Source organism: Alligator sinensis, unplaced genomic scaffold (assembly GCF_000455745.1).
Source record: "Alligator sinensis unplaced genomic scaffold, ASM45574v1 scaffold648_1, whole genome shotgun sequence".
NCBI lineage: Eukaryota > Metazoa > Chordata > Crocodylia > Alligatoridae > Alligator > Alligator sinensis.
This window is the reverse complement of record NW_005842353.1, coordinates 1,450,837-1,478,536: the sequence shown is the minus strand read 5'-3', so window position 1 is coordinate 1,478,536 and position 27,700 is coordinate 1,450,837. Positions and strand designations below refer to the sequence as shown.

At 40.7% G+C, this 27,700-nt stretch overlaps 1 protein-coding gene across 1 annotated transcript in view; it reads left to right on the top strand.

Annotated features, from left to right (window-relative positions):
• The window catches only part of KCNH8 (potassium voltage-gated channel subfamily H member 8), a 256,860-nt gene that overhangs the window by 24,745 nt on the left and 204,415 nt on the right, over positions 1–27,700 (top strand). Inside the window, exon 3 of the mRNA XM_006029058.2 lies at positions 13,660–13,791. Coding sequence (XP_006029120.1) covers positions 13,660–13,791 — 132 coding nt within the window. The remainder of the gene's footprint in view (positions 1–13,659; positions 13,792–27,700) is intronic.

Genomic DNA, 27,700 nt, shown 5'->3' with positions numbered 1-27,700 from the left:
TTCCTGCTGCTGGATAAATTTGATGACACCAGACAAATACCTCACAGTTTCCATTTACCTTTTTTGCTGTACCTATGAACAATCCACCAACCAAACCAGAGCTTATAATCAGCCTACATCAATAGAAAGTCAATTGAAGGTCACTACTACTTCATCAATCCAGCCTTTGACAATTTTTTTTTCACTTTCTCAATCTGTTTTTTTCCAATCTCATCTCTGGAATAAGATCACTAGCCAGCTTTAGCACGTATCAAGCATTTTTGATACCGCAATATTCTGTCAGTAGTTGAATGATGACATCAAGCATAGTCTGGTTCATGTGGAAGCAGCAATAATTGAATTCTTTTATTGACTTGTCTATGCAATTGATAATCATCTGAATGACAGAAAGAGGGGAAGATATTGTTTTAGCAGACTCATCCTTACTTGATGACATTTCAACAGGTCCAGTGAGTTAATCCTTTTCTCAATTGATGGAAGTCAATGTAACTTGAAATTACTTCAAAATCGGAAGGAAAATCCTTGCTGTCAAAATGTCTTCTATCTATATCATGGTGGGCTTGGCCAATTTGCTGCTATTTGTGCACTGAAAAACAAACCCAAGACTGTTTCAGGACACTTCAGTACCAGTTCCATTAGAAGAGTTTGGATTTGACATGCACTGCTATCTAATTAAACAATTACAGCTCTTTATTTATTAACCTGCATCCCCCTCCCCCCAATCAGACACCATCAACACATATAGGCTTGATTAATCTTTATCAACCTATGATTCCTGATACCAAACATGTAATTTGCATTTGTCATTTTTGGTGTTTCCCATAACTGCATGGATATAAAACGTGCACCACCCTATAAATCCAAAACAAGCCAACTCCTGATTTTATTGAATCTATTTATGATACCATGCTTTCATTACTCCAGTTGCCATTCCTCCAGAAGTCATGATTGAGCACCACCATTAAATGCAGTTGAATCTAGACCACTTGCTGCATTTCCTGATGGTGATATTTCTTGGCTTTTGTTACATGACCTATTTATTTAATAGAAAACACAAGAAATATAATTTATTGACAATTGTTGATTTGAAAAATGTTACCAAATAACTGATAGCACATTGTTCATAACAGATCTTGGCCAATACTGATGTGATGAGCAAAATGCCCCTTTGTAGCCATAATCTAGTCAGGGACTGTCCAACTTGCAGCAGTTAACATGAGGCCTATAGGCACTTGCAGCTGCCTCTCCTGCTGCTCCATGGTGCGGGAGGCCTTGGGAGAGGAGGAGAAGCCTACACAGTGGGAAAAGGGAGGTCACATGCCATCAGCCCTCACTGGGGAGGCAGGGGGGCAATGAGCCACTAGTGCTGCCCAGGGGAGTACACTGCCAGTGTTATCCAGGAGGACAGAGGGCTGTACAGAGCCCACATGGCTGAGAAAGATCCTTGGGGAGCCACCCCTATAGTGTGCCCTATGACCATGCCAAACTAGATCATCCTGATCTGGGCAATAATCATGGTGCACACACTCATTCAATCTTCACGTTATGTTTGTAAATTAATCAAATCTAACAGATCTTTTCCAGCAATTCCTAGTAAAATTCTAAAACCAAACTGATGTATTAAACAAAAATAATGCTAACATTTGTGCTGCCCACATGGACTCAGGAACTGTTCTTGTGGTCTGCAATCAGAAGCCAAGCTTCTGTTTGGACAAACTGAACAATACTCATTAGGAAAACCTTCAGGAAAATTTTACAAAGATTTTCAGTTTGGCAGTTTGGCAGATTTTACAAAGATTTTCACCCACTCATCAATGTCCCCAGCTTGGTCTCTAATTTTATTTGACAAAAATAAAGATAGTTCCCTGTATTGTTATCACCAGGCTTTAAATAAAATTGTTGTTAAAAATGAACATCTTTGCTTTTGGTTAATGAGCAGCTTGAAAGCATTCCACAAAAATATTCCACAAAAATATTCACTGAGCCTAGTATATCTATATTGCTTTGTATTTGGTTTGCATTTTCAAGGTTGATATGGAAAAATTCATTCTGTGTTCGGTGTGGCAATTTTGAGTCTTTACTGATGACTTTCAGTCTCTCAACTACCCAAACTGCTTTACAGAATTTTTAAACAGTGTTTTCAAGTATGTTCTACTCCATCTTAGTTTATTAGGGCTATATCCTGGCTATATCCTACACATGAACTGTTGGAAAAATGTGTTTAACTATCCATAATTACCTGTAGGGACCTACTTAAATCGTGGTTTCATGATTTTCGCATAAACTGTGAAAAATGGTGATCTCTGTGAAAAATGGCATTGGCTGCAATTTCCCAGGAAATCAACCAAAAAAAAAGTAATGAAAATTCAGGAAGAAAAGGTGCCAGATGGTGGGGTGGCATGAAGGGCAGCAGCCAAGATGGCAGCCATCCCAACAATCAGTGCCTCTCCACCAATCAGTGCCAAGGGGCAGGGCTGCCATGAAATGACTGCACAATCAGTTCTTTGGGTTGTGACCAAGCCACAAAAATTGCTTTCTCTCACCATGAGTTAGGTAGGTTCCTAAACATGTGGTGTGATTATGGACATCCAAAAGGTATGTACAATCATAGATTGGTTGGCTTCAAGAAATGTGCATGAAATCCAGTGATTGGTTTAATTTGCAAAATTTGGATTTGTAACATTTCTCAAAACTGGTGTCTTCAATGATTGTCCTCTCTGAAAAAAAATGCCAAGTTCACATAGTCATAGTTCACTCCAGTCTTTCTGTAACCTTTTAAAGGAAGTGTGAGCCCCAATATGTATTCTGGTACACTCAGATCCAGCAGGGCCCATAATAGTCCAGACAGACTTGTTTAATTCTGAGCGGAGGTGTACCATCAAAGAAACTTGATCCAAAAAATCTGCTCTACCCATTTGTGTTCAATTCTTACAAACTCACACTGTAAAGACAGTTAAGAGATTTCCATGAACAATTACTTGTCATCTATGGGCATCTTTATATGTTCTCCAGGATGGGTGGGAGGCACTTTAAATTAGAGTGGCTCTTAGGAGCCACTCTAATTAAAGAACTTGCAGCATCTCATGTATTCAGCATTCCAAACTTCAAAATGGTGGTGGGGGCACTTTAACTAAAGCTCGTAGAGTGGGTTAATTGAGTCTGCTCCAACATATTCTATGTTAGAGCAGATATTTGGTATGTGCCCTATGTGCCTAATCTGATTGAAGGATCAGAATGTTGTTGTAGCCATGGTGGTCAAGAGAGAAGTAAGGTTTTACATTGATATTTTTTATTGGACCAACTATAAAGTTTGGAGAGATCTTAGACAAGCTTTCAGGCACAAAGTGCCTGAAAGCTTGTCTGCTTGAAGGTCAAGCAGATTGAAAATTTTCACCAGGGATACGGTGAGAATCCTAGGTCAAACATTACCCCTGTCATTACACCAATAAGGAGTGTAGACTGGATGGTTTTGGCAGCCACAGAGCACATCTAATAGTGCTCTACAGCCTTTTGCCTGATACTATGAGAAGTCTTTCTTTTTATACCTCTCAGGAATTAACGCATCCTAACATTTCCATTTAGTACAGGTAGGAGATTTGGCCCAGACTAGTGAGCAACCTTGTGTGCTTTTATAGGAATTTAAGTAATGAAAAGGTTAAAATCTATTACTTAGTTGCTGATGGGGGTTACTATAATTCTCTTCAATGAGAAGGCTGAAAATCTGTGTACAGCATGTGCTCATGTAGATTCACATGGAGAACTAGGAGGATTAATCCTCTTTTACAGCACATGCTGAGGAATTACATAACGCTATACATCCTACTGTGCTATAAACATAACTTTTCAGAAAGGGTGATGATATCAAGGCCAAATCACATTTTCAATGAAAATGATTCTTTATCAGAATCTATCTTTAAGACCTTCCTTCCACAAAGGTGTCAAGACCTTCTTTCGACAAAAGTGTCAAATGGCACAATATCATATGCAAATGAAAAGCCTGATAATGTGTGCTTGCTGACAAACTTTTAAATTTGATTATAAATCTTGATGAATATCAATAGAAAAATAACTCAATAAAATTAATAGACATAAAAATATAAAAACTGTTCCTCTTTCAAACTAATGAAAATGTCATTAAAAATCAAGCTAACCATAAGCAATCTAGCAAGTTATATTCCTGACATAAAGTTTTTCAACACCAGAGAGGACAACTAATCCACCCACTAAGACCTAAATAACAAAAGGTAACTTTAAATAACCTTAAATAACAAAATATTTAAATAAGGTGCCTGATATTTCAAAAATACTAGTTTTACTCCAATTTTAATAGGAGTGAGACTACAATATATACAAAAGTTTCCAAACTCTATCAGACCTTTCATCTTGGCTGTTGTCTGAGAGAAATGGGATGAGTTAAAAATCGCCAGATTGTCATGCAATCAGGATAATTTATGCCTTGAGTCAAAATATTAAAAAGATAAATGGAAACACTAATCTGTGGGAAAGAAGTGGACTAGTTTGTATTCACTATTATTTTAAGTGAAACCAACTAGCACTGAGTCTGTTTTAATTCACTTTCAAAAGGAGGCTTCAAAGAATGGTGCTTGAAAGAACAGTCAATTTATGTGAATATTTAGTTAAGCTCATTCTGAAACTTCTAGCTGAATATAGGATAGACCACCTTCTCGACAACAACCAACAAAGTGCAATAGCATAGGAAATACCACTTGAATAGATAGCTACTCAAAGATGATCCCTGACCAATGCTTATCCAGAACACTTCAATGATGCAGATTCCACAACTTCCCTAGTCAGTCTATTTCACTACCTTACTGTTCTAATGGTGAAGATTTTTTTTCCTTATATCCCGTCTAGACCTACTTTGCTGCAACTTCAATTCAACGGTCTGTGTCCTGCTCACTGCAGCAAGAGAAAAAAAGTGTTCTCCCTTTTCTTTATGTCAGTCCTTCAGATATTTGAAGACTGCTGTCATATCCACTCTTAAGTGCCTTCTCTGTAAGGTGAATGTACCTGTTTTCTTCAGCCTCTCCTTATATGGCTTGTTGTCTCCCACCTCTAACTTCTCCATGTCCTTATTAAATTGTGGAGCCCATTCCTGCACATATTAACTAGCTTTACTCTACATTTTAACTAGATTTCTCATACAAGATAGTTAACTAGAGAAAACATGGAATAACCCTGTTTTGTTTGTTTATTAAAGTACAGCACACTAGAAAAAATAATTATATCATTAGAATGACAACAGTCACTAAGTATTATAGCTAGAAAAAAAGATTATGAAGTCTTCATGACATTAAAATAGAGTTTTGACACTGAATAAGCCTCCTGATGCTCTAGCAGGGCCCAGTGTGTCAATTTGGCACCATTAATGCAATTATCAGCACAATTTAATGCCCTTAGAAAATAATTGGGGAAATTGCAGATGACTGATGTTTGCAATATGATCTGAAGTTTGTTTAGTTCAATAGTATTTTTTCCTTTGACTTCAGTGGGTTTTGCATCAATCCCTAAATGAATAAACCTGATGGGTATTTTGCTAGTTGTTGGAAATATAACCTGGTAGATTTATGACATCAGATAGGTTACTATCTCTTAAATGGAGTTGTCTTTAATCTGGTTGAAGACAGGAAGAGGAAATTAGAGCAGAGTAAAAGTAAGTCATGCACATAAGGATAATGAAGAAAGTCATATGGCTGTGACCGGGGCTGCTTAGCTTCTCTGCTTTTGCTTGGTGAACTTTCAAGTGTAATTGAAGGATTTTAAACCTGGGAGTTTTATAATTGCAACATAGCTTTAACTTTGTGAAGGCAGAAAATGGAAACCTGAATAAACAAAATAAGAATGTTGATGTACATGAATACTGCTCTTTAAATTGCAGAGTTCATAAATCATTTACCACATAGAAAAAATACGACATAAACTGGACTAACAACATATTGTATTGTGCATACAGAAAACTACATTAAAAGAAAATTAAGGTTGCAAAGCCAGAAAGGGTGCTTCCAGATGAATGCACACGTGCCTCTTGCAGTGTCTCAAACCCCTTTGAGATGCTGCAAGACGCACATGCAGAAACAAAAAAACATTCTCCACACTGCATATTTGCTGTGCGGAGGCAAAATTTGGTACCTGGATATCCAGATACCAAAATAAAACCTCAGTGAAAGAAGCAGGGTAGGACGTGGTCCCAAACCATGCCCTGAGGCAACCAGAAGCTCGGGTCCTCCACAGAGGCACTCTGGTAGCCAGCCAGAGCATCTTTATGGCTGGCCCTTGCCCTGGTGCTGAAGCACGCTGGCTAAGCATGCATTCACCAGTAGTAGCAGTGGCTGTCGGAGCTGCTGGGGCCTCATGGCAGAGGCTGCCCCCGCCCCGGGCAGTGGGGATCAGCCCCAGTCACCTGGCACCTGTGCTGCCACTGCCACATCTTGCAGGTGCAGCCTAGCTTGACAGGGGGCCATGTGGCACCACGCACTGTCTGGCAGCTTGGGGCCACTCCAGCTGTTACCTGGAGCCTGGCACCACACAGCCCAAGTGGCCCCAAGCTGCCAGGCAGTAGCCCCTGCAGGGGGGCATGTGGCCCTGTGGGGGTACTTTGGCTCCTATTGAGGGGCTGTAGCCCTATTGGGGGGGCTGTGGCCCTGTGGGGGGGCAGTTCATTAGCTGTGTGTGGGGTGCTGTGCCCTCTGGGGGTAGGGGACCCACCCCTCCTAAGCAGACCCCCTCATGCGCCCCCTCACACCCACAGTCCCCCCATAATCCACCCACAAACCCCACACCCCCAAGCAACCCCCACAAACCCCTCACCCACATACCGGGCCTTGTGAGTCAGGAGTGAGGGGACTGGGGTGGGGGGTGGGCTTTGGGTTGAGAGTGAGGGGCAAGGGCAGGGGCAGGGCACTGGCATATCAGTGCTGCTCAGTTCTGCACATCGTGGTGAGCGAAGGGAGTAGGGATGGCTCTGATTTTTCTATGACAAAGAAGCCAAAAATCAATGCCAAACTGTATAGATATTTAGAATGTATTTTATTACAATGATTGAGGCACTGGTAGGCTTCCAAATTGCTTTAAAATTGTAAATATATCAATAATACATTGCCCAACTGATTTGATCTCTCTCTCTCTCTCTCTCTCTCAATCTCTCTCTCTGTATGTGTGTGTGTATATATATATATGTCTAGTGGTCTTTTGTTTACTTGTGGAAGAACATGGATTTGGGGGTATCTTAAAGAGTGGCTTTGGAATTTTTTTTATCAGGGATTTTGCAGTTTTTAAATAGGGAACACCAGAATTCCTGCTAGTGAGCCAAGTGGCAGGACCCAGGGAGAGGAGCCTGCTCAGAGCTGGCACCCGGGACCCAGCTGGAGATGGCTAACCTCCTGGCCACTTGGGGTCAGGAGGACATGCTTTGACAGTTCAAAGTAGGCCACCACACTGAGAATACCTTCTGGGCGATAGCTGCCCAGGTGGCTGGGCAGTGGCACACATAGCAATAGTGCTGCACAAAAACCAACTGTGCAGCCACAGCCCACCGGCAGCTGGCCCAGTGGTGTAGATGCCTCTAATGGCTGTGCAGACCCCATCTGGGTCTGGCAGGCATGCAGCCTTGGGGCCACATGCTGTTGCAGGTGCGCAGCAGGTCACAACCAGGCAGTAGCCCCCACTGCCAGACTTCTGCAGCGGATAGAGGGTGCAGGGAACTCTCACTGCTGCTTCAGCAGTCCAGCTGGCACAAGGGATAGTGTCCTCAGGTACCAATTGGCTGACCCCCAGAAGCTCCTGAGAGTGAGTAGCCCTGAGCTACTTGCCAGGGCAGGTTTTTATACTGCTGGGGCCAGCACAGGTGCTGGCTTCAGCCTCCAGTTCCCCCTGGCCGCAGATCCAGGAGGAGTGAGGCAGGGTTATTTTGCTCCAAGTGGCACAATTTGCCCCACACCAAAGTGCATGTCTGGGCACATGCGCTGAGGCAAAAAGCCCCGGCTCAAATTTGCACTGCTTCTATTTGAGCTGCTGCAAGTGCACCCTCCTGTATGTGTGGACGTGCCTAAAGGTGGTAGGGCAAGTGGTGGTGCAGAGGTTAATGCAGCTGTCAGTCACCTCTAGCACCAACATATATTGCCAAGGGGACTCTGTGCTTGGGAATCCGGGGGTCGACCTTACTTCCACTCCCCAAATTCCTGGCCCCTCTGGGAGCTCAAGGGGCCAGACAACACAACTACATGGGCCAGATTCAGCTGGGAGGGAGAGAGGTGGGGCATAAGTTTGACACCTCTGCTTTAGAGCTTTGTCCATCTGAACTGTGGCAGCATGTTTCACAGCTAAGATAAATCTGGCATTCCATAACATTTACAGTCTTTGTTGTTTGCTTTTTCCACACTTGGAAAAGTATTTGATTCAATCATTGTTTTGGATTCATGTGTGAGATTTATTTTTTAAATTCAAGATGAGATGCTGCTTCATTATTTGGCTGTGTGAGAGAGGGTTTTTGAAATCAGCCTATATGGATTGTTTAAAAGCAGCAAAGAAATCCATTTGCAAGGCACAACTTTTATTGGTCCATAAAACCTCTGGAAGCATTCTTGAGTGCTGTTCACCAGCACTTTATTAACTATTTTATAAATAATGGGAAGACCTGGTAGCAACACCTTTATCCAGTTTGCATAATACTTCCATTATAAAAGATGGGGATTTTTTGTGAGAAATACTAACACCTCTATCATTTGCAACAGGGCTTTTGTATTCAGCAAGGGAAAACTGGCTTTAGACAAGGTAGCAGCAGGCATGTCCACAGATTTAGCTGAGTTGACTGTAAACTGTTAAAAATCATTATTTCCTTTCTCTCACCTACGTTTCCTCAGGAAAATTCTGGCACCTTGTCAAAAAACACAAAACTTTCCACATAACTGTCCCATGTTACCATCACAAGAGCAGTGGGCTGTGTGGGCAACAGAGATTATCTGAATTTCCCCCTCCAATATCTCTCCTAACCACTACTGCTACACCTGGCATAGACCTACTAAGCTGGGGAAAAGAGACAGCCATTCTGGGACCTCTCCAGAAATGCCCTGGACCCATTAAGGTTCTTCTGATTCTAGGTCATGTAGTTTAGTCCTGTACCTCAAGTTGCAGAAGTCTATGCTTCAGTCATGAAGGTTCAGGGTTAAACTGTCATGATAATGCATGATTGGATGGCTGTTGAAGAGCCACACAATAAAATTTGTGGTTTTCATTGTCCTTTATAAACAACTTAGGAAATCATATGTATAAAAACAGCTATGGTAAAAGACCACTTAGTGTGCTAAACCTAGCATTAGAACGTTAGGAAGTGTGCCAGACTTATGCTTGCTTTTGAGACTGATTTTCTCTCTTGTACATACGCATATTATCTTGAATTTGATCACATACTGTTTTTGCCACATTTTTGGAATGCAGGATGGATACACAGAGAGTACCATATTAGGGTTGCATGGGCATCAATAAATCTGGCATTTCCTAACTTTTGGCTTTGCAACCTATTTTTTTTTAAAAGCCAGGTTATTGTTTGCTTCGTGCTTTGTATGGAACACAAATATGTTGTACTCTCTTATCCTCTGTCTTAATCCAGCCTCGCCTACAAACACCTCTCAGAGGGGTTACATCAAGGGTGGGCAATTTCGGGCGGGGGGCTGCTTACTGAGTTTTGGCAAGCCATCGGGGGCTGCACAACAGGCAGCTGGGGCAGATAAATATTAATTTTCTAAATTTTTTAAGGGACCCATGTGCCAGATAAAATGGCCTGGCAGGCCACATCTGGCCCATGGGCCACATTTTGCCCACCCCTGGGTTACATCATGTTAATTGTAATAACAACAATATCTAACCCTTAAGGTTGGCATTTCAAGGGTATGATATCATTTAAGCTTCACTTTAAAAAAAAAAAAGGTTTTTGTATGTTTTTTTCCTAAAAGGGTTAATAACAGAGTTTGTGCAGAGGCTTCTAGATGAAGGCAGCTCATGCCTCATTTTGGCAGAGTGACAGGGAGATACGTAGAATCAGCTTTGAATGATAAAATAATGAAGTAGCCTTCTCTTCTAGAAAAAAATGGGCTAGTTGGATTGCTTTATTATGAGTTTCTTCCTTTGTTCAACCTTTCCGTTCTTTTCGTGTAATGTGCCATTATCAGCCCCGAGGATTTTAAAATATATTTTCAACCTTCAGCTCTTACTGTACAAGAAAGAAAGGAATCTTTCTGGAAGAATGATAGCTCTGGGCAATGAAGAGAGCCATAAAATAAAACTCCAAAGGATAGCTCTTTGAGACAGGATTGTTGACAATGGCAATGCCCTTTGTATACACTAGCTGAAGCAGAAAAGGAATTCCTCTTCCACAAATGAGCTCTCTCTAAAGAATAACAGTACTATCAGACAGTATTTATTTGACAAGTAAGAGCTTCTACTTTTGCCAGTGGCATTGTGTGATAGGGCTTTTCAGTGTGCAAATGGCACATAATGGATTGCACTGGGTCAGCATATCTGCCCCCATGAAGCTTTGAACACATTGAAAGCCCTGCCCTTTTCCACAAAAAGTGGTTCCACCTGCTGATCTGTCTCAACACTAATGTAGAGAAAATCACCTGGAGATGGGGAGATAGTTTGCTCTCCACAGCCACTCATTCAAGGCCCTTTTTGCTAAAACTGCTAACTAAAGAGTTAATTACTAATTAGGTACAGATTTGAAACTGGCAGACATTAGTTGAAAGCTTGTCTAGTCCATTACTAATCACAGTACCTGCAGTTTCTTCATTCAAGGTAACTGGCAGCTCCTTGTGTAAAAAAATATGATATATGTCTGTTTTAGTTTGATGGTCATAGTAGTTCTTGTTTGTTGTGTTCATTCAAAATACTGAGAAAATAATGTAACTAAAAGAAATAATATTGAAACATGGCATGAACTTGCTGAGCCAAGTTGGTGACACTTATTCACTTACTGAATTCATTATAATGCAGCCATTTTAATAAAAATAAGTGTTATACAATATGAAATATTTAAAGTATTTCTATATATTTGCAATGTTTGCTTAAGGACTGGGAGTTTCTGTGACACTGATGCAGGGAAATCAATTAAATCCATCATTTCAGACACTTACTGAATGCATTTGTAGAATGAATTACCAGACTTAAAAGTATAACTGATGCTTGTAACTTTTTCTGCCAATAAGCCAGTTCCTTAATGGCTTCTTTTGTCACTCCTTTTTTCATGAAAAGCATACAGCAATGGAAAGGTGAGAAAAAGGCAGCTGTATCTGGAGTGGATTACAAGAGTCTTTGAAACAGCACATCTGTCATAAGTAACAGTTTAGCAGGAGAAGCAAAGAATAATACCATGCCAATTGAAACTGCAACAAGATTTAGCTAAACAGAATGTAATTTCATGAGCTGGAATTTGGCCAGCTCATGTGAGTTATAGCAGTATTCTTTAGAGACTTATAATTCTGTTTTAATCAGAAAACTATAACTTTTTACTAATGCTTCTGTGCTTTGGATATGCCAATCAAGATTGATGGCTTGGTTGCTTTATATTATATGAATGAGAAGCAGTAGCTGCAGGAGGATTTTTTCCCAAAGGTTTTCATAAAGGAGGTAAGCTGATTTCAACAACTGAGTGGAGGAAATTTTGTGAAATGAAAATGAGTGAAGAAGTTGGCAAAAATGTTTTGTTCCTCATTTCTCCCTTGTGCGGTCTCTGCTGTAGGTATTTCTGCTTGTACTCTCTATTTAGAACAGTGATTCTCAACCAAGGTGCTGGGGCTCCCTGAGTGGCTTGGGTGCTCCCTGTCTGGCTGGTCCCCCACCAGTAGTTGCCTGACCTTTTTGCAAGGAGACAAACCCTGCAATAAATAAATTCATTTTTTGAATTAGGTGCTACTCAATTTACAGAAGTTATGGAGGAATGTCTTGAGTCTGACAAGGGGTACCATGAGTATAATTTTGAGAACCACTGCTTTAAAATTTCAAAATGAAGAAGCTTAAGCCTTTTATAGACTTAGTCTGCTTTCTGTGCCAGAGTTTTCTTTACCAGCTCTCCTTACTTTCCCTGTCTCTACATTTGTAAACAGTGCAGTTTTAAGAAAGTGAATTGGGAGCCTTATCCCAACTGGAAGTTAAGCTACCTTTTAATCTAAAAGTTGTTCACCTGCCTCTTAAAAATGGGTTGGGGGAAGAAACAGGTGATTTCCCTTCAAAACATCACTTTGGGATTCCAGCTATGATGAAGCTTTAAGGGGAAACTGTTGCTTCACCTCTTATGCTCAATGACCTCTCTCAGTGGACAGTCAAGTAGCTTTCACATTTAAATTAGAAACTTGAATTGCGATCAAACTTATCCAGTTCCATTTCTTAAGCTGCAAAGCTCAGAAGAGAGGGATTTAGTGGGACAGTGGTTGGAGGACCAAAAGCAACTACTATTAGTCTGTTGCCTCTTCTAGTAAAAGCTTTCTGAGAACTAAAAGTGGCCTTTGAGCTGTAAACTGATAACAGATGAGTAGGGTGCTGGGAGGGACAGAGGCTGTAAGGAGTCCTGAATGAAGGCAGTACCAATAAAAATAAATAAATAAAATAGCTATGTTTCAATAATAGTTAACAAACCCTAACATGCACATAGGCCTTTACTCCAATTTTATAATAGTTAGGAACTGGATTGAACTTTTCCAAAATGCTTTGGGGTTTGGATACAGAGTTTTGGTATAATATCAGTGCATTTGAAACATACCAATATGCAGATGTTAGTTAGTTTCTGTTCTAATTATTTGACATAAATCCAGCAAATTGCCAGACATTTTCAAAGGATCACATGTATGTATCATTATAAGAAAAAAATGCTTTTATATTTACACTGCATAATTCTATACTGGTGAAAAGCTATTTGACACTAAATGCAAAAGTTGTATCTGACATATTTTTAAAGTGTATCTTTAAAAAATTACTAAGTGATGTTACATCTCATAGGGAAGATCTTTATTGTCATTACAACTAGGATGTGGGTATTATGAATTCTCATCTTGCATAAGATGCAGGGTTTAATGAGTTTTATTCCTGCTTCCATTTAACAGCTCGGAGTTGAGTAACTGTACCTTACTTTCTATTAAACTCTGATAAGTTTAAATATATGTGAGTTAGTTGACTATTATTCCAGGTCTTCTGCCAAGGGCTGATGATGCGAGCCAAGTCTGATGATTAATCTGAGGGCAAAGATCAATCAAGTCTGAGGGCAAAGACATTTCTTAGTAAACAGGGAAGCTTCAGATGTCAAGTTATCATGGTGTATATTCCATTAAAATAGGATGCACCAGCATCAGTTGAGAATTCAAGAGAAAACATGCTTTGAAAGAAGCAAGCAGCTTTATTAAACTCTATTAATGATCCCGGTAGATAATTTTTGTATTTAAATTAATGTCTTGCTTCCAGAGAAAGCAGCATTACTGTGCTTTGACCGATGATGCAGAGAGATTTACATGAGCTGAACATCTGCGATTTCCTGACTACTGACCTTCTAAATAAGATTTTTTTTGTTAGAATTACATTAGTTGAAGCTCTAATAGTTAGGATTTTTTTCTGCAAAAAGGCAGCTGTTTGAATTAAATTCCTTCTCTATCCTTGCAGGGTCTTCATTTTGGTGCCTATTGGACATTGTTCCCATAAAGAATGAGAAGGGAGATGTAGTACTCTTTCTGGCCTCTTTCAAAGATATAACAGATACAAAGGTGAAGATTGCTGTTGAAGACAAAAAAGAAGGTTTGTATGGTTTCCAGCAAACACTGATATTTCAACATTTGTGATAGACCTGCATGTATTTCTGCATAAAATGGAGAGAATTCATTTGAGGTTCTTTTTTCTAAAATTCAAAAGAATACATTCACCTAGTACTTTGGGGATTATCTCAGTAACCAAAATCAGGGAGAAACCACATGGAAGAATCAATAGAAAGTTGTGAGTTTTCTTGTTTAGCACTTGCTCCTAGTTCTATGAACTTTAAGTAATCTCTTTAGAGAACAGAGTATTTTGCAATTCAGAATTAAACTTAGAACCAAAAAACATTCTTATATTTTAAAGTAATTTTTTTTTTTTATGTGAAGTGTTCAGGGAAACCTTTTTCAAGATTTATAATTTACTATGACTCTTCATCAACTAATGCAGAAAGACATGGTATCTTGCTTTTTCTCCTGTAAAGAGGATTTTTTTAAGGATTTTTATGAAAATACGAAAGGGCTGATTTATACTTTTTTATATCTCCAGCAACACAAACAAAGCAATCACAGTATACTGGTGAATCTGGCTTTGAAAGTCTGCATTTATCTTATTAAAGCATTTTTGTATATTTAGGGTGTTTTGGTTTGTATTCAACATTAAGGCCATAATTCTGAGTTTTTCAAGATGGCAGTTTGGTTCTGTATTTGGAATTATTTAAAACCTTTACAACTGTGTGAATGTGAAAATATCGTCTTAGAATATCAGTCAAACACCATGCATGATGTTTCTAACAAATCCAGGTAAGGAAGATAGTTTGAACCTGTGGAAGAATGTGGTGCTTTTTTTTGGTATTTCTCAGGTAATTATCCATGCCTCAGTTTCCCTGCCTTTTATAGCATGCTTTGTATATATAAGGAACAGAATTAGAGCTATTTGTCTATTGTTCAAGTGAATACAATATGAATACTACGACTGGCATTTACCTTCCAGAAGACTTGCACCCAGCAGTGCAGGAGAGAAACAGGGGTATCTTTCAGAAACCTTGTATACTCCCTATTTGCTGAATTCTTAAGTTTGTTGTCCTGCTGAGTTGTTATTGTTTTTAGTTTTTTGATTTTTTTTTTTGATTTTTTTTTTTTTAATTTAAGCTCACATCATGGATGCTTGAGCTATAAATCATGCTAAGAAATGTGGACATGGCAATTAGGATCCCTCTTTCTCTGTTACATTCCCTCATCTTCTCTATTTCAGATTTCTGAGCTTAATATCCACTGTACTTGCTTTATGTGTTGTGCAATAAAAGGCAAGTTGTATTTAAACTGTGAGGGTGATAGTAGTTCAGTGTCTTGTTACAATATTTTACAGTTTAGAAACTGGAAAATGTTACGTTTCCTTGGTGGTAATAAGACTAGGGACAGAAGTTGCATGTAAACCAGTTTAAGTGATCAGAAACTGGTTTAAACCTGTAACAGAACATGAGTTCAGTGCACAGAAACCAGTTTCAAAATGGCTGAAACTGGTTTAAGATAAAACTGGTTGAGTGTAGTATCAGACTGGACTGATTTGGGTCAAACCAGTTTATGAAACTTCTGTCCCAGGCCCCTTCCTGGTTCAAGTTAACCACAGTCTCCCAGCATGCTTTGCAGCCCTGGGCCGTGCTGGGCTGTCCTGTCTGCTCCAGAGAACAGGGTTGACCCTGCCTCTCTGCTCCCTACCCCAAGCAGTGAGGGCTGGCTGACAAGGGGGTGGGGGTGGGAAACCTGGCTGGGGACTGCAGCTGGGTCTGCTGCGGGGGGTGTGGGAGGGGGCAGCCCCTGCCAGATTTTTCCCTGCTGGAGGGAGTGGGATGTGGGGCAGGACACAGGGTCAGAGGGGGCAACAGCCTGGGAGGGACTGTCCCCCAGGCAAACCCTGGCTGACAGACTGATGGCTGCAGGAGAAGAGTCAGGTCAGCCTGCTCATCCAGCTGGGCAAGGATGGGGGTGGGGGGGAAGTGTGTGTATAGGTGTGTGTGTATGTACATGCATGTGAAGGGAGTGTTTGTGTGCATCTGCATGTGGGTATGGAGGGGGATGTGTGTGTGTGTGTGTGCATGCATGTGTCTAAGCATGGGTGTGGAGGGATGCATGTGCATGCATGTCTGGATGCATGTGTCTAACTGTGGGTCTGGAGGGGTGTGTCTGTGTGTGTCTGCTCATGGGTCCAGGGAGGGAGGTGGTGCGTGTGTGTCAGTGCATGTCTGTGCATGCATTTGGATGGGTGCAAGTGCGTAGGTAGTACCTGCTTCCTGAGCCCCTTGAAGGTGGCACTGATGGTGTGCATACGGGTGCACTCCTGGTCATAGGCCAGCAGTCGCCAGCTCTGCTGCATTGCGGGGGAAAGGCAACAGCCTGGGAGGGACTGCCCCCACCCTGACTACTCGGGGCGGGGGGGAAAGAGCCAGGTCCATCTGCTGGGGCTGGAGCCTGGCCACACCCACTCTGCTCAAGCAGGGAGGGGGGGAAAGACTTGGAACTTCTGTCCCATTTCTTTGGCAGTGGGTGGCAGGCTGAGAGGGCTGCTCTACTGCCCCTGGTTTCTGGCCTGAGCCACTGCAGGCGTGTGGCTGCATTACCTGAATCAAAATGAATGTCTTTTCATTTGCTTCTCAGTTTAATCTCTACATCTTAAACCAGTGGTTCCCAACCTTTTTTTTGCTGTGACCCGCTTCTGGGAGCAGAGTGTGGCGACAGTGGTGGTAGCAGGAGCCTGGGAGCAGGGGAGATCCTGGCACGTGACACAGCTCATCTTTTGTGTGCAGCGCCACCGGCATTGCCCCCCTCTATCCTCATTTGGGTTGTGACCCGAGGTTGGGAACCGCTGTCTTAGAATAACCTGCAAAGGCTGAATCGATTCAGCCTTGGGCTTTTTCACCATCTGTACTAAGTCTAAATGTTCTTAAATCAGTATTAATTTGTACCTTTAAAAAAAAAAATTACTCGCATTCTGAAAATACTTCTACTTTTTGTCTCACTTTTTCAAATGCTGGCTAATGGATATATGTTTAAACTCTGCTTATCTTGCAAAGAACGTTATTTGAGAATTTCTCAACTGGGAGAATAAAAGAAGAGTTTTGAAGTAGTACCTAAGTACATATTTCTGGATAACCCATATAGCTAAATTCAATCATTTTACCTCAAAGTAAAATCCTTTTCATATGTATATCTAAAGGCTTTGGCACAGGTTACCTGTCAGAAATCTGTGGAATATTGTGATGTCATAAGATATGGTGTTTTTAAAGCAGTCTCAGGTGAAGGCTTCATGTTTCAGACTTGCATGACTGTGACTTGCCACTAGAGGGCTGGTGAGCAGAAGCCAGGACACTTCATCCCCTGTAATGGGAGAGGAGAGGTGGCATATAGCTGGGAGGTAGAGAAACCTGTACAGGGTCTTTCCTCCCTCCACATCCAGCAGAAGCCATACCAGAGTGGAGGGTGGGAGGGGAGAAATCTTTAAAACTGTTTGCAGTGAGGCAGAGAGAGGGTGGGGGTGGGGAAATAAAGAGAAAGAAAAGGAAAAATATTAACAGAAAAATTAAGAGGTTAATAGTTGGCATATGTCTCTGAATTCTCACCATGACAGAAGCAGTAGTAAATAATACTGGCAGCTATGGATGCGTTGTGGATTTTAGAGCACCAATTACTATTTGCATGGTGGCATTCACTTGTGTTTTGGAGGATGGGGGGGCACTATGCTCATGTGCAGTCCTATTGACTTTCTTAGGATTCCATAATCCTGTTACCTTGGGCAAGATTATGGCCTTTAGAATGAAAGTAAGCAAACATGTAATAACACTTATCCTTGACAGAGAGATTCTGGGCTTGATGTTATGCAGAATTTGGCCCCAAGATTTTTTTAAAATGTGGAAATAAATCAGAAAATAGGAGTTATTTAAAGAAGGTGTGGGGGGAAGCTCCATACATAAATTGTCCTATATCATGTGCTAAGGCTGGGAATAAAATTCAATTAATTATATAAGAATATGTTCATATATGTTTCTCAGTTGCCTTTGTCATTTTAAAAGCAAAAGTATATTTAGGGTCAGACTGTGAGCTGCCTCTTCATGTTCTTGAGCAATTACTTATCTGAGTATTTCTAGTGTCAGTGGGAGTGACTGTTAACCAATTTGAGTAGCGTATTCAGAATCTGGCCTTTATATGGAATGCTATCCTCAAATAACATGATTTAGATAGCATTGGAGTGATTTTCTAACTGGGATGGTCCAGGAAATATGAGAGGAAAGGATTTCTGTGGATGATGCTTTTTATTGGGCCAGTGGCATGGTTGGAATAGATTCAGACAAGCTTTTGAATGAGGTGAATTCTTCTTTAGGAATGTACTGCAAACTTCTTGAAGATTGCACTATAGTGAAAACCTAAGTCTATCCCAACCATGCTGTTGGTCCAACAAAGGGCATCATGCACAACAATTCTTGCCTCTCACAAGATGTAGATAGTATTACGTTTTGCTTGTGGGGTCAAAGTCTATACTTTTGCCTCTCTTACCTTAAGAAATTATGCAGTATGAATGGAAGAACTTTATAATTTGGTTTTGGGTCCGAAGTTTTATCCCTGCACATTATGAGTTTTATTCAGTACCTGAAAATCCTACTGATAAGCCAGTCAAAGTTGCAGGTGCTTAGCCTTGCATAATGGAAGAATCACATCATTAACCTTAGCTAGTCTAGATCATGGAATCACAGAAAATTTGGGTTGGGAGGTAGTTCAAGTGGTCATCTAGTCCAGTCTCCTGCTTAAAGCAGGACCATCTCTAACTATCTCATCCCAGTCTAGCCTGGTCTTAAAAAACCTCTAAGGATGGAGATTTCACATCCTGCCTAAATATCCTGTCCCAGTGCTTTGCTGCACTCCTAGTGAGAGAGTCTTTCCTAATATATAATCTAAACTTCCCTTACGGCAATTTGAGACCATAGCTCCTTGTCCTGTAATCTGCCACCGCTGAGAACAGTCTAGCTCCATCGTCTTTGGAATCACCCTTCAAATAGCTGAAAGCTTCAATCCTCCAATTTGTCTAGGTTTCTCTGAATCTTAGCCCTACCTTCCAGCATATCTACTACTTCCCCCAGCTTGGTGTAATCAGCAAAGTTGCTGAGGGTGCACTCCATCTCATCTTCCAGGTCATTGATGAAGATATTGAACAAAACTGGCCCCAGGACTGATCCCTGAGGTACTCCCCTTGATACTGGCTGCTAACTAGCCATCAAGCCATTGATTATTACCCTTTGAGCTCAGCAATCAAGCTAGTTTTTTATCTACCTTACAGTCCATTCATTCAACCCATGTTTCCTTAGCTTGCTTGCAAGAATGTTGTGGGAGACCGTATTCAAAGCCTTGCTAAAGTGTATTATGCATATAGATATAGAAGAGCCTGCAAAACAGTTTTCTTAGCCCCTTCATCTGTGAAGGTAACTGATTCCTGTAAAGGCAACATGCAGCTTATTGGTTTTTGATGCAGGTAAAAAATATGCACCCAGCTTACATAAAATGACTTAAGCACTTGTGTTGGGAGATATTTAGGTCTAGCTACTGCCACCTGCTCCAGTCTTGTTCTTTGTCTCACGCATTAATTTATGTGTTCACTTCATTTAAAACAGCTGAAGACATACCATGGAACAGTTCCTACTACAAAACACCAGAATCTACAGCTTTTAATTTTCTCTTGAGTCCTCCAATATGTCCATATCTAGTTATTGGTAGGAAACATTTGCATACTGACATTCTTACAGCTTAACATTTTATCTGTATTTATTAGGGCTGTGTGAAACAGCACTCTTCCATTTTGACTTGAGTTTCAAGGTTTTGACGGAACAGCATTTTTTCAAATTTCAGTTCAATTCGAAACAGCTGCTCTGTTTCGCTTTATCGAAACAGTGAGATTCTTTTGACACTGTTTCAATATTTTCCCCATTTGCTATAATGGTGAAGCTCGAAACAGCCTCTCATCTGGCAGGCAGATGGGGGCCTGCAACTCCCAGAGGGCTGCAGGGGCTGTGCCAGTCCTTCTGGGGTTGCAGGCCCCTGATCTGCCTGCCAAATGAGGAAGGGAAGCTGGGTGCTGCTGCCTGGGACCGAGGAGCTAGGGAAGGGAGCTGAGACCAATTGCTTAGTTCCCTTCCACAGCGCTAGGATCGGGCTAGGGATGGCAAGTCCTTTCCCCAGCCCAATCCTAGTGCTGGGGAGGGGAACTAAGTCCGGGCTCAGTTCCCTTCTCCTGCGCTGTGATCGGCTTCCCGCAGCCCAGCCCCAGGAGGCGTGGAGAGCCAGGGCTGCACTTCTGACTGCTGCTGGAAGAGCAACCCTGGTTCTCCCCCATCTTCCACCACCCGGCTACTTCGAAACTCAAAACATTTCAAAACTTTCAAAATGTTTCAACTAACCTCATTTTGTTTCAAGGCTGTTTCAAAGCCCTTCGTTTAATTCTATTTCACTGTTTCGAGCTCGAAATGAGTCGAAACAGTGTCAAATCAAAACAGCTGGTGAAATTTCACACAGCCCTAGTATTTATTAATAGGATTTTAGTTTAAATCTGTGCTGTCTTTTCTTTCTCTTCATGAAAAAGCCTTTATCAGCTATATATGCAGCGTAATTAAATAGTGTAACATTCCTTCACCCCTTTAACTCAAGTTCTTATTTTCTAACTTGAACCCTAATCCCCCACTGTTCCACTGGAACTACTGTCACTGAGATTTCTAATTATGTCTTAAGGGTCACATCTCAGGAAGTCTGCTCCAAACTCATCTTTCCTAACTTTGTACTGCATATGATGCTGCCCATCACTTTCTTTTTCTGAAATCTTGCTCAATCTGGGCCTTCATTATGATGTTTTTCCCTGGTTCCGTTCTAGGAACACACTTCTTTTTCTAGAGTCTTTCTCTAGGATGGTCTAATCTGCTTTCTGAGATTCAGTTGCCATCTTTATGCCAATTAATCTGTTACCTGATCACTCTTGTTTAATATCCCTTCTCATAGGCTCAGATTTCAGCCTCTGTCTGACGCATCCAATCCTTTTGAATGTTTCATGGTCTACTTAAACTCAGTATATCCGAAAATAAACGCCTTTATGATGACAGCCTTGGAATTGTTTGAAGAAGCAGAAAAATGGACATCTGGGCTTTCACCTGTGCTGTTCCGGCATCTGGAGCATTCTCCTTAAAATAATTAGTGTGACCATTGTTCTTTCAACCTTCAAATCCCTCCCAAAACACATTTTTACTGTGAAGTAGATAAGTACTGATGGTTAGTCTATACTTAGACTGATGGTTAAACAATAGAACTGCCAGACTTCTGCTATGGCAAGCTATAGGTATCCAAAGAGACAGTTTATGTGTACTGCCCCCTTTTTATCAAAAGCCTTTCTTTGATGGACAGTAGCCATATCTCAGCTTTTCACCATTCACATTAATTTGCTTTTAACAAACAAATTTGCTTCCACAACCTAGTGGTTGTATTGAAGAAATTCACATAATTCTCCTCATTTCTTTCCTAATATCTATAATCAAGCACTGTTGTGAAGACCCAGCTTTTCAACATTCTCATTGCCAGATTTGGAGTACTGTAACAAAATTGATGGTCTTTTCTTTCCAGTGTATAGGAAATCTTATTTTAGAAAAGCAATTGTTCCCTTCAAAAAGTGAGGTTAGGACTGGAAAGGTTATTTTAATACTGTGCACTAAGTTGAGAAGCTGAAAATCTAAATCAAGGCTGTCCAACTTAAGAGCAGCTGGGGGCTGTATGCCATGCTGGCCACAGGATCCAGGCTACACATTTCGCTGGCCCCAAGCTGTGGTGGGTCACACACCATAAGGACTTGCCATGACCTTTGCTTCATAAGCAATGTGAGCTGGTTCCCTTGCAACCACTGTGCTGGTAGTGTGAGCCCCCCGCTTCCCCCCCTTGCCATTTTGCAGCTAGTGGAAGTCCTCTCCCCCTCTTGGCGCTGGTAGGGCAAGTGGGTTCGCACAACCTCCTCCTGCTATGCTGCCCTGCCCCAGAAACCCTGGCTGCATAGCAGCAAGCATAATAGGAGAGGAGTCCAGGGGCTTCATGTTAATCTCTTGTGGTCTTGGTCTAAATCGTTATGAGTTACTTTGGTTTAAATATGAAATGGCTCTTTCAGAGCAAGTAGATTTAAATTGGACTTACTGATTTCAAAAGATGTTACATTTTTTTTTCTTGTGTGTGCGCTGTTATTGTCCTTGACACATCTAGAGGCATGAAAAAAGGAATGTAATGATAGATGTTCTAATTTAGAGAGGCTTCCTAAGAGGAAACCGAGGGAGTTGAGAAATGGGAGATGGTTCCTTGGGGAGCAGCTAGCTAGGGAGTCAGTGAGAGACCAGGGGTCTGCAAAGGTTGCTTACTGCTCTATAAATAAAGTTTAAGGTTAGCTCTTCTCATTTATTGTATGCCTGTGTTTTACGGAATCCACTGAGCCTTACAGGGAAGAGAGATTAAAATGAAAAGTTCAGACATTGTGCTAGCCTAGAACCATCAATTGTGCAGAGCTACCCAATGAGGTCAAGGAGTGAGACCAGGGTCAAATTGCTTTTTATGCAATAAGAAGCATGCATTGTAAGCACCCTAAGGAATTTTGACTAACCTGACAAGTCAGTGGCAATAAGTATCCCTGCTGCCCCAGGGGTAAGACCCACAGTCCCAGCTTGCATTTAGTTCAATTAGAATTAAACTTTTTCTATTAAAGTCACAATCTGATACAAAATGTCTTTGTCCAGTTGTAGACAATGTAAAATAGATTTTACTTAGTGGATCTTTTAAGAGAAGACCATACGTTACTATAGCTCCGCAGCTAGACAGATTAGTCACCAGTTACATGCCACAGTCTCATCTTTTTGGAATTACATAACTTTGATTTTGTTCTTGGGAGTCCTGGAATCAGTCAACAGGTGGAATTTTGCAATACACTGGAATCAACCAGTGAAGTGTATTGTGATATTCCACCTTTACTTTAAGGGTATGGAATCCAGGTGTCTTGATATTGAAATTTAATTTTTGCAACCTGAATGTTTTATCTTCCAAAGTATTTTTTTTTTAAGTGTGTGAGTTTAAAAACATCAGAATCAAGGGCCTGATCCTCCAACCCTTCCTTCAGTTTTAACGCAGCTACTTGTGAAGCCAGGCAGTCTCAAACATGATGAAGAGTGACAGGATGGATCCTTTTAATCAATTAAATTAAGTTGCAGTGTCATGATTAAGTGAACACTGAATTAGCAATCCTTTAATTTCTATCTATCCTTACTTGTATATGAATCTTTTTAAGAAGGCAGGTTTATTTTATTATGGCAGAGTTTAAGTACAAAGCTATTATAACCTATTTTATATTTCAGTTTATCAAAAATGCCTCTCTTAAGAGGAAAACCACTTTCATGTACATTCTAAATTTGACTTGATTTATCAGTGATTTCAATAAATATAAATATTGGGAGTCTTCCAAGCTGCAGCCCTTTCCTTCTTGGAAAGATTTAAAATAAGTGTTTTGGAACAGATTGTGGCTTGAAGACTGTTTGCATGGCAGAGGACAGGACCCTGGTGGGGAGGGGAGTAGAGGGGCAAACCACCAGCTACTGATTTAAGTGTGTGGTAGGCAAGATAAGTCCAGATATTTTCAGGCTGAAGGAACACTTTGCAGTCCAGTCCAAGTGAGTGGCAATATGTAACTACTGCTTCAGGAATAGGACAAGGACCAGGCTGTGGTATGGACCCACAATTTGAGCCCAGCTTCCATCTAATTCATTGTTTCTTAACCTTTTTTGGCTCAAGCCACCCCTCATTAGGCTCAGGGCACCCCTCAGAAAATGTCAACTCTTAGTTTTCACTGATTTTTTTTTTTTTTTTTTTCCAACTATGGAAAAATATGGGGTTGTTTTTTCTATTGCAAAAAGTTCAGACAGACCCCAACAAGTCAGAATTGTTTTAACATGTATTCTTATTTGATATCTTTGGGTTTCTTGTGAATCGTATTTCCATGAGTAACAGTGCTAAGATTGCGTGGTATTGTGAGGCACCCCTAAAAGGATCTTAAGGCACCCCAGGGTGCCACAGCTCACTAGTTGAGAATCACTAATCTAGTTCAATGAATAAAGAACCTGCTTTTGTTTCCCTGCTTATTTTCCTGGGTGGGCAGGGAAGGCTTACAGCTTGACGTTTAAGGAACATTGTGGGAGAGAGAGACTGAATATCTGATACTTTTCACAGCAAGCCTCCTTGTCTTTTGGCTCAGCAATACCTAGTACCCCTCTAGATTTTCCTTCTCCTGACCTGCCAGCATTACTATGATTTAACACCACAGCCAACAATACTGTCAAAAACATGATATATAACAATAGAGAAACCCTATTGTCTCTGTGACAATAGGGTCCCTGTCCTTCTGAGTTTTCAGTGTAGATATAGAATACAGGCAGACAGGAATAGGCATTGACACACAAGCAAGATACTTTTCAACAGAAATTTGGGGTTTTGACTAAATCATTTCTCCTTTTCCTTCTTCTTTGACAAAAATTGTCTTTTCCATAAAAACATCACCATTTCACCTAAAGCAATGCCTGAAACTCCAAAAGGGCTTTTGATCCCCAAAATGAAAATATTTCAAATCAAAATAGTGCTGCCAAGTCTTACCATAGCTGTAGTTCAGGTGTCATTGTCCTCTGTGGGCTCAGCATTCTCTGTTGTTAGGAACTTGTATGGCACCTACTTTCTTTACTGAGAGAAGAGATGGTACATCATGGGATGTGTAATCTGGCCAGCCAGCATGACCCATAAAGGGAATGAGAGCATAAGACTCAACCATGACAGTGCACAGTGAAGCAGTGACAGCACCATTTTGAATTAAAACTTTCTTTTCAACCTAAATAATTTGGTTTTGCGATGTTAACGAAAAGACAAAATTAGTGCAAAAAAGTAGACAAAGGGAGAGAAGGGATTGTCTAGGGTTTTCCCCTGGAGTTTTCTATAGGGTTTATCTTCCAGTGTTCTGTGTTACTTATCTTTGCACTCTTCCCACTGTATTATTCTGTTTCCCAGATAAAATGCAGCACCATTTTTTCTCATGTTTTACCTACTTCCACCATTCTCACCTCCTATTTAAATTACAGTGGCTAAAGGTAGCTGTTGTCCACTGAAAGACTAGAAAATAAAAAAGCTCAGGAAAAACGATGCTCTGTTAATGTATCAGGAAGGTTTTCTTAGATGGGAGGAGTGACTAACATCATACATCTCTTTTTGTCTCCTGAAGTCTTGACAATTCCTGTTGTCTTGCACCAAGAACGTGGATTGTATCTGGCTCCTAGATGGAGTTGAAAAGGTGGAAGCGTCAGGCTCATCTAGGGTAGATACAATCTAACCTTTAACACTTTAGTGATCAATAGAACATTAGGACTGAAATGCAGCTTGTATGTGTGCTCAGTTTTCAAAAAGCAATTCCATAAGCTCAAAGATTCAGGGATTTAATGAGGGATTTTTAACTCTTAATTGCAGTGATATTGAATTATTTTTATACAGTAGTTGTTAATAACAGTTCTAAGATCCTATAAAGTCTCTCTAATTAGTGCTGTCATAAGCCAGTGTCACCCAGTGGTGGTTGTCCTTGTTATGATAGTGAAAGCCCTGTATAATAAAGGCAGTAAAATAGGTTTTTTTAAAACCTGTTATTTTTATACGCGTATAACTTTCTGAAACACTCACTTTTTGGGTGGAGTTTTACATATATGAAACCATATGTATGTATATGTATAATTTATACACAGATATACTATATTACTGTGACATCACTATAACATTGCAATATTCAATAATATTAAATATTAATACTGTACATTACAGTAATATAAAGTCTCAATATTATAAATTAATACTATTGAAAATCAATTATATACAGGGGAATGTTGTAATATTGCAATGTAATGAGAGAGAGAGATCCTTTATGCTGCTTAAAATATTTAAGATACTTAAGGGAGAAAAAAAATTACATATTTGATTGTTTAAACTTTTCATTGTTTTTACATCTCCTAGGTAAACCACAATGTGGTTTCATGGTAACCACAGGGCATTTCTGAAGCTGCCAGATTTTGATTCTGAGCTGTGGGTTAGCACAGCCAAATAAAGGTCTTTGTCCAGCAAAGTAGAATTTCCCGCAGGATGCAAACACTTAAGTGGATCACAAGGTCCATACCCTGCTGATAGCTAGTGTGCAAAACTTTTACTCCCTTCATTGGAACAGTGACTTATGAAAGGTCAGGTATTGTCCTGAAAACCATAGGAAAGTAGAGGAAAAAAAATTCTCAATGCTTTGGGAAGCAGAATATTGATAACTGTAGTGCATGATACCTGATTTGTTGAAATTAATGCAAAAAACTCCCTCTATCTTCAGTGGAATTTTGATACCTTTGCTGATATACAACATATATAATAAAGGGCTTAGTTTGTCTGTCTGTTTGGCCATAACACTCTTGAAGCACTCTGATTGGTTAGTGTGGAGTGCTGCCGTGACAGCAGGGACAGAGGTGATGGTGAGGGGCGAGGCCAGCACTGCTGGCCTTGCCCTACCCCCAGCCCTGCTTCTTGGAGGTGGTGGAGTGCCACCCTGACAGAGGGGACGGAGCAGGGGGTGAGGCCAACACCACTGACCTTCCCCGACCCCTCTGCATTCCCCACCATCATGGCAGTGCTCCGCTGCCTCCGAGGAGCAGGGCCGGTGGGGGGGTGCCAGGCCAGTGGCACTGGAGGTGGCAGCATGGCGAGCAGGCAGAGGTGGATGGAGGGGACAGCGGGGCAAGTTTCCTGCCCTCCCCCACTCCTGGTCACAGCGTGGTGGGTGGCGGCGCTCCATCCCCACCCGCCAGGCCTCTCCCCCCATCATTCTTGATTGGCAATTCACTGCTGTGTTTATATGTGTATAGTGCGTATGTATGTATAAAAGAAAGCAAAAAGATGCCAACGAGATTTCCATTGACTTAAATGAAAGCTATTTCAGGCCTCTTGACTACCAGTTAGTCTTTACTGCAGGAAATAGTAACAGTGAAGATATCTTGAAGCTGGGGCTTCTTAGAAAGATGCGAGTAAATAACTGCTCTGAAATGGTCTCCTTTGACTTGTGAATTATGGATAAGCATATGACCAAATGAAAGGCTTTATCATCTCACAGAGGGCTAGCATTCACTGCAGGATATAATAATTTTTTCAGAAAAGAAGGGTCATCAGGAAAACAGACCAAAATACAAATGGGTGATCCAGCTGTAAATTTAGGGCCAATTCTTTTCTCTGTTAGTAGTTTACCTCAAGGCTGACTCCAGTTAAGCCAATGTACCAAATTTTGAGTGGCATCTCTGAGACCAGATTTGGCCCACTGTGAGCTACCTTGGTAACCACAGTGTAAATGATAACATGCAGCTTGCTAAACAAAGCACTACTGTACAGCTGTGTAGTTGATATTATTTTGAAGTCAGAATAGCTTACCTTGTTATGGACAGTTGTGTAGCTTTTCCAGTATAGCCTGAAAGAAGAAGAAAAAATAGTATCAGTCAATAGAAAGGTTGGGAAGGAGCAGTCATCTTAAAAATCAGTCTATTTTCCAAAGCAGATCATTCTGCTAGATCTCAGGTCTATCTTTTGGAAGCAATTAACTGGACACTATCAGCATGTTTTGGTTTTGTTTTTTTTAATTCTTCAGTTTCTAAGACAAGTTCAAGTACCTATATCTTAAAATACAGATGTATCTTATCACTTTTTTTTGACGCTTCTAAAAAAAGAAAGCAAGATATTTTACTTTCCTGTGTGTGTGTGTGTGTGTGTTTTCTTGTACTGAGATAAGCAAAAGTACAAAAGCAGCAGTACAAATTGTGAATAATAAATCCCTATCCCACTCATATATGTAAGTCTCTTCT